This window comes from Penaeus chinensis, chromosome 14 (assembly GCF_019202785.1).
Source record: "Penaeus chinensis breed Huanghai No. 1 chromosome 14, ASM1920278v2, whole genome shotgun sequence".
In the NCBI taxonomy this organism is placed as follows: domain Eukaryota; kingdom Metazoa; phylum Arthropoda; class Malacostraca; order Decapoda; family Penaeidae; genus Penaeus; species Penaeus chinensis.
This window is the reverse complement of record NC_061832.1, coordinates 15988566-16001065: the sequence shown is the minus strand read 5'-3', so window position 1 is coordinate 16001065 and position 12500 is coordinate 15988566. Positions and strand designations below refer to the sequence as shown.

The window sequence follows — 12500 nt, the reverse complement described above, 5'->3', positions numbered from 1 at the left end:
CCCGTTCCTGGTGAAAAATAATTTCCAAGGGCTCGTACCCGCTTTGTTCGGTAGTACATTTATGAAATCTTTTTCAAATTGTATTATACCAATAGTAGAACAAATTTGAAAAAAATATACATCACTTATATATCACATATTAATAAACAATCCCACCTACGTAATCTTATTGACGAAACGTACTATTTACCAAAGCGATTTTTGAAAAGATGCACCGTCTGCGTTAGTCTCGTAGATTCTCGTCCAGCGCGAGATCCTTTCCGGTGTGTCGCATGGCGAGTGGAGGCGATCGAGCACCATGAAGGTATATTTTTTCCAAAGTTTCGTGTATTCTGGAGGGTTTTCCTCGTTTTTTCAGATGAGACGATGGAAATGTTATATATCTTTTCAATACTGTATGTGAAAGAGAAGTGCTTGTGGGGTATTAAAGGCAGAAATTCGGAAAAATACGGTGTGTTTACATGTGACATGCAAACACGTTGTGGCGTCGAGAGACCACAATGGACCGAGGAAAGTCTGTCGTTTTATTAGATTTTCAGGTTTTTTGTCGTAGTTAGCTTTCCAAGATGCTTTAAAAGGGGCGTTTTAGGGAATTTGCTCTGTGGTTTAATAGCGGATGTGTTGAATAAGTGGCAGGGTGTGGAAATGCCATCAGGAGGTTGGAAAACGTGTTATCGACGTGGTGGAAAATGCAATTTCAAAGATCGAGGCTTTTCACTTTTCGCCAAGCTTATCCATCTCGAACGAGTGGTTTTGTAAAATGTAAATGTATTTTGGTATCTTGGACTCTTAAAATCGGCTCCATTAGTGTCTCATTTTCCTTCCTTTTGGCGTCATCCAATCCGTTTAAGTATTCAGCCTTAACATATCCTCACAGCATCTTGCCTTTAGGTTTCTCTACATAGTGTCCAAATAAGTAGATATTCTAGAGTATTAGTACATTCTTGAATTGTAGAAAAGTAAATTGTTACTCTGTGGCTTTCAAAATGGCTGTTCTGAGTCTTAAAACTTGCTATGACATGACCAGCTTATTTTTTGTCCTTGCCTTACTGTGTAGCTGTTGAGGTTTTGTTCCGTTTTTGTTCAAGAGGCATGAAACCTCTGCCACATGTTTAAGAAGTTTAATATTTTGTAATGTATAATATATCTACCTACTTAACCCATTACAGACCGGTCACATGTACCGGTGTCATAACAGACCAGTTGGTCTCTGCGGTATGCCTATTTGCACTGCGGCGCGCCAGAGTGCGTGTAGCAGGTTGTTCTGCTTGATGTAGCGGACTCCTGCGCTGAGTGTTTGGCCCTTGCCAGATTTTATCATGCTCAGGGCTTTGTTACCTGGCAGTGATGGGTTAAATAGGTTTTAGTAAAGTCATTTGGCCCAATTTTGAGGTAGAAGTTGAGGTTTGTTGCTGAGAATGACCTCCAGAGATGGCCCAAAACCAGGGTATTGTGCAAACTTAACCTTTCCTACTTTCTATTTATTCCCTAGACAAGGGGGGAAGCACCCCTGTATCCCCCATTATTAGCACTTGCAGAAAATGCTACATTAAGAACCCTGGTTTTGTGAAGGTGTTGTGGACTTTTTCTCTGAGGCAACATGCAGTGGATGTTTTCATGATTTTTTGTTAAATATGAGGCCAGAGCAGCTGTACCTGTTGCATATTACTCTCTTGTGCTCTATAAGAAGGCTTTGTCCATTTCCCTCTATCTCCATCATTCTTGTTAACATAACCATAGTTGATAAACAGGAGGCAAGGCAAGAAACCATTTTATAAGTGGGTGGATGAAAAACAGTGAACCAGACCTGAAGTGTATTGTGCATTATATCAAGTTAATCCATTGTACAGCAATTTGACAATTCACTTGCATAATTTCCATGGTATTTCAATAAAACAATTAAATGCAGCTATTTAAGGGCTGAAGTATACTATTCTACATACCTATCATGAAGGCACATTTAGTATATATTTACATAATGACTTCCAAGATGAGGAAACTAAGGGCTGTGTCTTAAGAAGAAATTCTCCAGATAAATGAAGTTGTGCACAGGCAAAGAACACCAGTCAAAAAGGACACACAAATGCCAAGAGGAGACCAACTCTTACGAATTGGTTGGGAGTCTCGAGTCACGGATATACAGCAGTAGGACGGCTCCCTGGAATCATTTCTTGTTAATGTGAGGTTTGTGGGTTCCAAGGGGTGCCCCCAAGTATTTGGCTGGAGTAATATGGCATGTGGTCACTTAGGAAGCATTTTTGCATTATTTCCCTTCTTTGTCTCTGTTCCCTCCTTATGGCAGCTTTGTAAGTGTGTGTTGCCATTGTTGGTGTGTGTTGGAATAATACTGATGCATATACAAAAACTAAGATTGCACCGAAGATTAATCTTCAAATGGAACTGTAATTTATTGTAATGCATGTTACATGTTATAACAATAATTATCCAGTTTCCCTGATTTGACACCAAGTTGCTCTCTGCCAGGTCAGGCCAGCATTGCAGCTCTGTTAGGATTGGGAAAAATTATTGGCATGAAGCTCACTGAATTGTTTGATCCAATCCTAGAGTTTAAGTTGTACTTTGTGTGTCGCTCTCAGTAACATTAACCAAGATATAGGGAAATTTGGACAGCCATCTTATAGAGCATTCAAATATAGAGGGAGAAGCAACACGGGTATATCTGCAGCAGCCTCATATTTACCGGGAAATGATGAAAATAGCCTCAACACCCTTACACAGCCACATTTCTTAATGTTTCATTTTCTACAAGTTGGCACGAAGTGTTAATGAAGGGGGGTATACTAGGTTTTGCCCCCCCCCCCTGTCTAGGGAGTAAATAAAAGGTAGGAAAGGTTAGGTTTGGATTTTGGCTTCATGTTATCCTGGATTTGGGACTTCGTCTCGGGAGGGTACGTTGCTATCGTTAAGAAATACCTTTTAGTCATAGCACCAACTTTCATCCATCAATTTTGGCCATGATGCACCTTACTCCTATGTTAGAAGGCAAATATGCCCATGCCCCATAAGATAAGCTCATAGTATTCCCCCCCCCCCCCCCCCTGATTGTGCAGCTGCCTGGATAGTGGGGGGGAATGACCCCCTCAAGATGAGATTCTTAGTGAGAATACCCCAGATTTCTAAATCCTGGATCTTAAATTGACGGAGTGAGTTGGGGAATCGGGTAATAGAATCCCTTGGTGGTCCTGTGAGATCCAATGGGTGTCGGGTGTTGACCTCTCAGGACTGGATGTTGCATGACCAAGCCAGGAATGTGTGTGTTACGGGTGTGATCTATGGCATAGTTCAGGAGTAGACCTTTCAAATGGTTGTCTCCTTCCTTTTATCCAATTCATATATATCTGAAAAGCTACTGGAAACTGATCTCAAGAATGAATATTTAAGTCCAGGTATAGATAATGACAAAGTTTTTAGATTAATGCATTGATTAGTAATAATAAGTACTTGTAAGATTGTAGACCATGATCCGTTACTTAACTCTTCTGTACACCCTTATTGTGTTGGTGTTAATTTTGTCTTAGTGCACAATGGTTTTTATGGCCTTGTCGTTTTGTATTTTTAACCCCTTCCCGATGGGTCATGTCTATAAACGTGAAAACAAACCACTCGAAATGTGGCGTGCCAAAGCACTGAGAGGCGGTGATTTGGCTTGATGTACCGAACTCCCGCGCTCAAAGTCGAAGCGTTGCCATGGATTGCCAGAGCGTAGCTTTTTTTTTTTTTTCTACACCCGTCACCAAGGGGTTCATATAATGAAATTTGCCTGTTATAGAAATAAGAGGAAAGATACTGTAACATGTTTATGCAAGGCTAATACTTGACATTGTAAATATTTAATGCTGTGGTCATACTCTTCTGTTCGTTAGGGCACTAAGTATGATTTATCTAATATTACTCCAACATGGGTGTACTAATACATAGGCAGCATCCTCATAAACGTATACATATGAAGCTAATTGGATCATATCTCAGGATTTTTAATTAATCTGTGACTGTAAGGGTGATCACTAGGAATATTTACTGCATAGTAGTTGTGTGTAGGGCAGGAGAAGCCAAATGGTTTGATTAGCAGCAGGTATACACTCAACATCAACTGTCATCTGTAATTTACTTTTGTGGTGCATTTTTGAACTACAACAACTCTCCTTTTTTTTCAGTTAAATGTGTCCTACCCCGCAACGGGGTGCCAAAAGCTCTTTGAGTTTGATGATGACAAGAAATTGCGCGTTTTCTTTGAGAAGCGCATGGGCCATGAAGTAGAAGCAGATACCCTTGGTGAAGAATGGAAGGGATACGTCCTCCGCATCTCTGGAGGCAATGACAAGCAAGGTTTCCCCATGAAGCAGGGTGTCCTCACAAATGGTAAGTTTTGGGGCATGGTTCTTATAACAGGGGTTAAGATTTGTTTTTCAAGTTGGTCTGCACACTTTTTACAAACCTGGACAAATTTGATTTCATTGGTTTGAGGTATGAATTTTAATTATTTGGAGGGGGGGGGGATTACATCACTTGCGTAAATGTTAATGACTTGTTCTCTCACCAGAGCGTGTACGTCTGCTGCTTTCCAAGGGCCACTCTTGCTACCGCCCACGCAGGGAAGGAGAGCGAAAGAGGAAGTCAGTCCGCGGTTGCATCGTAGACAACAGCTTGTCCGTTTTGTGTGTAGTCATTGTAAAGAAGGGTGAAGGGGTAAGTAATTATTATCATGTACTTTAGCATAATCTTGTCCTTGGTAAACTATAGTTAAATGTTTCTTGAAATTCAATATATTAAATCCTTGCATTGGTTTTGAATAATGAAGTTAATGGAAGATATTATTCATTGAAGCAATATAATGGTCTCCAAAGGTAGTGCACATACATACAAAGATGCAATCCAGTTTTTCAAGGCTTGTATTTTATTACTACATGAATATGGAATGGAATTTTCAGATATGTAATTATTGTAGATAGAATAATTTTTGTAAATATTGGGATTCTAGATTATATAATACTACGAATTGGTACTATAGTTGTCCTCGGTCAAGAAAGTTATTGAGCATCTTTAATTTTGAATATACACCATTTACTTTAGTGAATTGTACTTAGTTAAAAAGAAAAAATGTGAGTAATGTTATGACACATGCACATACAATATATTATTTACTTTAATACACTCTTCAAACCTGTTGCCTTGCTTTTGGCTTTAGAAAAAGGTTTGGATGAAAAATATTTGATAGATATAATCAAAATGTCAACCACATAGTGGGTGGAGATGATTTTTATTCACCTCGTTCTGCATTGGCACAATGATCAGTTTTTAACTTGTCAAGAAAATATTCTTTAGTAGTCGTTACTTTGGCTAGACCATTATAAGAAGCATCAAATGTTCATAGAACTTAAATGAGTGTTGTTAATTTTGTGTACTTTGGCTACTGGCAAGTTTGATGAACTGTTAATCTTTAGAAGATTGTTAGGAATGAATTGTCAGATCTGGAAGTAACTGATGCAGTGGCAGGGGTAATATTTGTATAGAATTTTTCATTTTACTCATTTCCTTTCTAGATGTAAATTTTGCAAAAGTAAAGCTAAGTTCAGCTGTCAGTTAAACTTTTGAGTTTTTCTAATCTCAAACTTTTAATTCTAAAAGGATATGTTGTCAGTTTTGTTAGGCAGATGATTACAATCCTTACACACTTTCTGTAATGGCATGCATAGAGATCTGAATTGCACAAGACTCGATGCATTCAATGAATTGTATGTAAATTCCTGGTGGATTTTATTCCCTCAAGCTATATATGTGAAATTGTTGTAAAGCATTAGTATTCCAATCAGTAGCTTAATCTCTTTGAAACCTTTTTTTTTTTTTTTTTTTTTTCCTTACTGAATCAAAACAGCCTGAACAAGGTTACCAAATACCTTTTAACCCCTTTGTAACTGCGTCACAACAATACGCTCAAAATGTGGCGTGAGGCTGTCCACCGCAGCGGCGTGCCAAAGCGCACCGAGGCAATGATTCGGCTTGATGTACCGAATTCACGCACTCAAAGTCGGCGCGTTGCCGTGGTTTGCCAAAGCGTAGTTTTAGTTTTCTACACCCGTCACCAATGGGTTAAAAGTCCAAAGCAAATTTTTGAAGGAACAGATATCATACATGGAAACATTTTTGCCATGGTTTCTAGGGGAAGCTATGGTATAAAATAGTTTTGTAATGTGCTATGGAGATTATTGTAGAAAGCTTTATATCGATTTCAATTTCCAGGAGATCCCAGGCCTTACCGACCACAGCGTCCCACGTCGCCTGGGGCCAAAGCGAGCATCAAAGATCCGCAAGTTGTTCAACCTGAGCAAGGAGGATGATGTCCGTCAGTACGTGATCAAGCGCCCCCTTACTGGCAAGGAGGGCAAGAAGCCTAAGTACAAGGCTCCCAAGATCCAGAGGCTCATCACACCCACTGTGCTCCAGGTGAGAGATTCTTGGATAATTTAAAGACAGGCATTTTTAGTATTTTTTTTCTCCGACTTTTGACAACCAAGTTTTATAGGCCTTGCTAATGAGAAAAGTTCTTGAAAATCAATAAGTTTTCCTTTTCATTATCCCAACTAAATTGTGTACCTCTACCTTCCAGCGCAAGAGGTTCAAGAGGGCCCAGAAGCGGGCACGCTTCGCCAAGAACAAGGATGAGAAGACCGAATTTGCCAAGCTCCTTGCCATGAGACAGAAGGAAGCTAGGGAGAAGAGGGCAGAAGAAATCCGCCGCCGTCGCTCCTCCATGCGCGACTCGAAGGCCTCAGAAAAGTCCGGAACCGAGAAGCCGGCTGGCGAGAAGCCCGCAGCCAAGAAGACGGCAACCAAGAGGCCCGCCACTGACAAGCAGACTGGTGAAAAGCCCGCAGCCAAGAAGCAGGCGACTGACAAGACCGCCGCCAAGAAGCCCGCGCCCGCCAAGACCGCCGCCAAGAAGACCGCTGCCTCCAAGACCTCTGCCAAGGCCCCCGCTGCCAAGGCTGGCGCCAAGAAGCCCGCAGCTGGAAAAGCCGCAGCCGGTGCCAAGGCTGCCGCTGGGAAGCCTGCTAAGGGAAAGGGAGCAAAGAAATAAGCTAATAAAGCCTCCTCTTTAGTTTTTATATTTTATTTAAAACCTCAATGAGTGCAATTTGATGTCTTTTGAGGACTTGATATCCGCTTCCCAGCCCTGATACATGTCCTTGTGGTTTGATATTTATGCAGGTCTTCATAGAACCTAAAAAGCAATCCTCTTTGCTGCAGAGAAAATTAATCAGTAGTTGCAATATACATTTTTTTCCGGCAAGGTGAACCAATTTGCCAGATTTTTCATTCTAAACCAATTTTTATTACAATTTAGGGGACTTGTAGATTTTAGGTGTTTCAAGGGCGATGCGAAGACCCTACATTTTGGATTAGTGTAATAGTTTGAATAATCAAGCATCCAACACAACTGCCAAGATACTTTAATTTATTCGTGAACCAGATTTTAGATAGGCCATAGCATTTTACTGTCAGCAAATCTCCATGAATATATCACCCAGCAGAAAAGGGTGTTCTAATGCCCATTCTATTAACAGCAGATAATAGTTTGATGATAGATATAAGCCATCCATAATGGGGACTAACCAATTTGAAGTGGTAATGTTTGACAATGAAGGTAATCAGCAATAGTTACATTAAACCCAGGGCCTAACTACAGCACAATTTTGTCAGCACACACTAGTCTTATAGATATCTTTAGTGATTTCTTTCCAGTAATACCCAGGGTCCGATACCCTTCATTGTCGTCAGATTTGAGTAGACGGAGACTGAAACCCAAATAGGGGGATCACCTCTACCTTGGTGGTCGTCTTCCCAATCCCTTGCTCGTTGTCATGCAGACCTTGGAAGACCTGGCCAGGGATTACCCCTCTGCCTTTGATCTTTACCCTTGCCTCAACTCATTTTAGTCTTTTCTTCTCCCCCTCTTCCTTTTCCTTTTCTTCATCCCCATTTTCTCTCCACTTCTCTTTCTCGTTAACTCATTTTTACCTTTTCGCCACAATACTTCCATCACTCCGCCACTGTGTGCACATCACGTCAACTACGTTTGTCACGTATTACAGATTATTACCCTCACTTTAAAGCCTTCCTTTATACCCGATGGCAACCTTTCTGGTCATGTCTCCGCACTAATAAATTACATACGGTTAAACTATCAATCTCCTTGTCGGCTCCATTTCATCAGAAGAGAGGTTGGGAGACGTTTCTCGCCCGCTTACGTACTGGACATCCCCCTTCTAACACTCGTATCTGATCTCGCCTTCTGATCCGCCCTTAGGTTCCCTGTGTAATGTTCCTCTTTCATTTCCACACATTGTTTTCCTGTCCACGCTTTGCTGCAGCCCGTGCCTCTGCTTTCCATCCCACCTATCCTCCCCTCACCGACCTCCCAACCTATCAGACATCCTTACGGAATCCCACACTTTCTACTTTGACAACCTGTTTTCCTTCCTCAGACGCATACGTAGCCTTCGCTTGATCTAACCTCCCTTACCTAATCCTACCTTAACCCAGTCACTCGTCAACTCCTTTACCCATCATTAACCTCTGCAATGTTACTATAGATTGTTAACGTGTAGCAAAAAAAACTTCTTACCCTTGGACTTCGCCGCCAAGCCCCACCCTATCGCTATATTTTGAATGTGCCTCTAATAACCTTGAAGCGGCACAAAAAAAAACAATCAATAATTGATGAGGCCCAATGTTAAGGATCTCCCCCCAGCCTCAGGCCAAAGCCATCGACTCGAGCAGTTTTCATTTTCAACCTCGGTTCCCAAATAACTACTCTGCAACCATATTGTCCACCTCCCCGCAGTACTACTACGCTCAGCACCACTCCCTCTTCCTCCCGTCCTCGTCCTTTAAGTACTTCCATCTCTACAGATCTTTTGAGTGCTCTTTTCAGCCCAACTAATTAGGATCAATTATTTGTTTTTGTTTCTTCTGCAGCCCCTTACTTTGACTACCCTTCTCTCCCAACAGTGTCTAGAGAACAAGCAGGCAAAGCTTCCTTCCGCAGCCGTTCCAATTATTCACGTCTTGTAAGAGTTGATGAGTCCCAAACTCGTGCATTATCTATCTTAAATGATTACACTAGCAAACCTAGTCTTGCCCAGCATCACTTCTCCGTTATTATTTGTAATGGAAATGTTTCCATCTCACTGACTGCCCTGATACGACAAGGACTGGTCAGCCTGTGAAAGCTACCTGCTTGCCTGCCTCGTTGACTATGATGCATTGTCAGTACAGTGCTTCACTATTCCTCCCTGAGACCGAAAGTAATATATTGCCAAGATTAGCTTCCGTAGACATGGCCTCTCCTATGAGGTTTATATTGGCTGAGAATCTTGCCCTATCAGACTATATCAACCTCATCCCGTCAATGTTAAAAATATTGTTGCTTTGGCCACCCACTGCACAGCCCGCTGCCCTCTATGAACCCAACTTGATCATGACTTCTAATTGTTCTGGTGAGCCGATTGCGGTGGCTCCCATAATGTATTTTATAGGAGCTGCCATACCTACAAGTTCGAATATGAGGTAACAATTGTCAGATTCAGACTTGGCCTCCACGCGAATCCAAACAGGAGGCACGGCGACGAGGTTTTTCTCTTTCCCTATTCCAACGCTGTCCTTCGCTCCGCTCATCATCCTTTGTCCCAAGATGTCTCTGCACCTCCCCCAGTATATCTTACCATCCCCCTTGCCATTCCTACCTCTCCCCAGTCATTTTTTTTTTGTCATTCCATATGCAGGTATCCAATCTCTACAACTTCCCGCTGCCTGCCCCTCATCCTCATTCTACATTTAGGCAATTTAAACGTTCCACCATGCCTCTGCTCCTCCTTATAAGAAAGCCTTCGTTTCTCAGATCTCTCTACCCAACCCACCTTCAAAAAACTCTTAAAGACATTCAAAATTTCCCAACTATGACCTAAGAGAACACCCGCTCCCTCATCAACCGTCGATTCTCTCTACTCCCATTCCCACTACATCCAAAGTGACTGCCACTATCCATCCCCATCCTCCTCATGTCCCCCCTTCCCCTCCTTCTCCCGTCCCCCCCCCCCCTTCCTCTTTGATACTCCCATGGCTCCATTTTGTCCCAACAGTGTCCTTCTCCGGATCCTCCCCCCGTCTGACGTCCCCCTGATCCTTCACCTTTCCCTGGTCCCTTGTCTCACTCCCCCGGTTCTTCTCCCTCTCCGACCCCCATGTCTATCTTTATCATCCACTGATTGCTTCATAATGGCTCTCATTCACTGGAATATTTACGTTCTCACTGACCTGATTTCACCTCCATTGCCTGCCTCCAAGAGACTTTTCTGACACATCGCCAGGACCGATTTTCAATTACTGTTTTATTTCTTCCCCTCACTCTCTTTCTCTCTGTCTCCTCTTTACTTGTCCATCCGAAAACACTGCGTTATATACCTCCCTTTCAAACTACTATCCCTTGCATGGTTATCTGCGCCTTTCTTCACCACTGGCTTACATTTTTTTTTCTTCAGTTTACTCCTCCCCTTCTACCACCATTAACTTGCCCTTAAAACTCTACATGCCCTCGTCCAACCACCCTTCTTCTTAGTTGGCGACTTTAGAGTTCTACCGTTAGTTCCTTCCTCATACACATAAATACCCTCCATTTGACCCCCCCCCCCTTTGCTAATCGCCGCCTTGCCCCATTCGCCCCCCTCTATACCTCTTTTACTAGTACGCTTTCCTATAGTATTAGGGATACTTTGTTTGTTTTATGTTTTAAATATTGACCATTTATCAGGTGCTATACTTCACCTGCTGCACCGTAAGTCACCAAAGTAAGCCTTGTGCATATTATGGCATAAAAGGCTTGTGCGTTAGACGTGATATGAAGGAATTTTGTGCCTATTCTTTATCAAGTTTACTCACGTTCGTAATCAAGTATTTCCACTATTTCACACACCAAAAAGAAAATATTAATTCTATCCTCAACCAATTTCACATTAATAATGAGCTGGATCTTGGCATTGAATCCTTCCAAACGCCTACTGAATTCGTGGAGAAACGCCTATTAAATTCGTAGAGAAACGGCTATTTAAAATTCGTGGAAAAACGCCTATTGAATTCGTGAAAAAACTGCATATTGAATTCCCTCTGAAAGCCTATTCAATTAATGAAAAAAACCCGCCTATTGACTTCGAAACTACGTCTTTGAAGAGAAAGACATTACGTAAGGGTGATAGAGGGAGCCAACACCTGGAAATATGAAACACGCACCACAGATGTTCACCGACAAGTGTTCTTTGTGTAAACGGACATTGTTCTCCGGCAAGAAGACCTCAGTTAATCTTGTACTAGACTCCCTTCTGTTACTGCAAGGTTCCTCTGAGTTAAGAGTGACGGAATTCGTCATCATGAAGTGGTGCCTTGCTCTCTTGGTCCTCGGAATGGTAAGCTGTCACGCGTGGTCAGTAATGGGTGAGAGAGACTCTTTTGAGTTCGAGGCATTTGGTATGTATGTATGGATTGCGAGTTTATATGAGTGTATGAATATATGCACACACGCACGCGCTTACACACAGACACACACACACACATATATATGTATGTATGTGTGTGTGTGTGTGTGTGTGTGTGTGTGTGTGTGTGTGTGTGTGTGTGTGTGTGCGTGTGTGTGTGCGTGTGTGTGTGTGCGTGTGTGTGTGTGTGCGTGTGCGTGTACGTGTGCGTGTGCGTGTGTGTGTGTGTGTGTGCGTGTGCGTGCGAGCGTGTGTGTGTGTGTGTGTGTGTGTGTGTGTGTGTGAGTGTGTGTGTGTGTGTGTGTGTGTGTGTGCGTGTGCGTGCGTGCGCGTGTGTGTGTGTGTGTGTGTGTGTGTGCGTGTCGTGTGCGTGTGCGTGTGTGCGCGTGTGTGTGCGTGTGTGTGTGCGTGTGTGTGCGTGCGTGTGCGTGTACGTGTGCGTGTGTGTGTGTGTGTGTGTGTGTGCGTGTGTGTGTCGTGTGCGTGTGCGTGTGTGTGTGTGCGTGTGTGTGTGTGTGTGTGTGTGTGTGTGTGTATGTATAGAGAGGGGGGGATGAGTGGGAGAGAGCGAAATATAGATAGAGAGAGAGAGAGGGGGGGGGGGCGACATATAGATAGATACATAGACACACAAATATATATATATATCCATCTATCTACCTATATATATATACATATATATGTATATATATATGAATATATGTATATATATATGTTTGTGTGTGTGTGTGTACATATATATACATATATAAATTATGTACATATATGTATATTACATATACATATATATATATATATATACATTTATATCCATGTATATATATATGTATATATATGCATATATATATACATATATATATCTACATATATGTATATAAAAATATATATGTGTGTGTATATATATATATAGAGAGAGAGAGAGAGATGGGGGGGGGGGGAGCGACATATACGCGT

The 12500-nt window shown here is 42.0% G+C and overlaps 2 protein-coding genes across 2 annotated transcripts in view; both read left to right on the top strand.

Moving 5' to 3' along the window:
• The first annotated feature begins 193 nt into the window (after positions 1–193).
• On the top strand, positions 194–7117 carry LOC125032469 (40S ribosomal protein S6-like). The gene is made up of 5 exons (XM_047623614.1): positions 194–304; positions 4176–4380; positions 4562–4707; positions 6259–6462; positions 6626–7117. Exons 1-5 carry the CDS (start codon positions 299–301, stop codon positions 7094–7096), a joined length of 1032 nt encoding a protein of 343 aa, XP_047479570.1. The 5' UTR covers positions 194–298; the 3' UTR covers positions 7097–7117.
• Positions 7118–11276: 4159 nt separating this feature from the next.
• LOC125032498 overlaps positions 11277–12500 on the top strand; it is a 4809-nt gene continuing 3585 nt past the window's right edge. The window contains exon 1 of the mRNA XM_047623659.1: positions 11277–11477. Within this exon, the coding sequence (XP_047479615.1) occupies positions 11292–11477 (186 nt within the window). The 5' untranslated portion in view covers positions 11277–11291. The remainder of the gene's footprint in view (positions 11478–12500) is intronic.

Bases quoted from the DNA above. Each gene is read 5' to 3' on its own strand.
- LOC125032469 (XM_047623614.1), top strand. The intron at 4,381-4,561 runs GTAAGTTTTGGG...TTCTCTCACCAG, and splicing joins GCAGGGTGTCCTCACAAATG to AGCGTGTACGTCTGCTGCTT. The intron at 6,463-6,625 runs GTGAGAGATTCT...TCTACCTTCCAG, and splicing joins TCACACCCACTGTGCTCCAG to CGCAAGAGGTTCAAGAGGGC.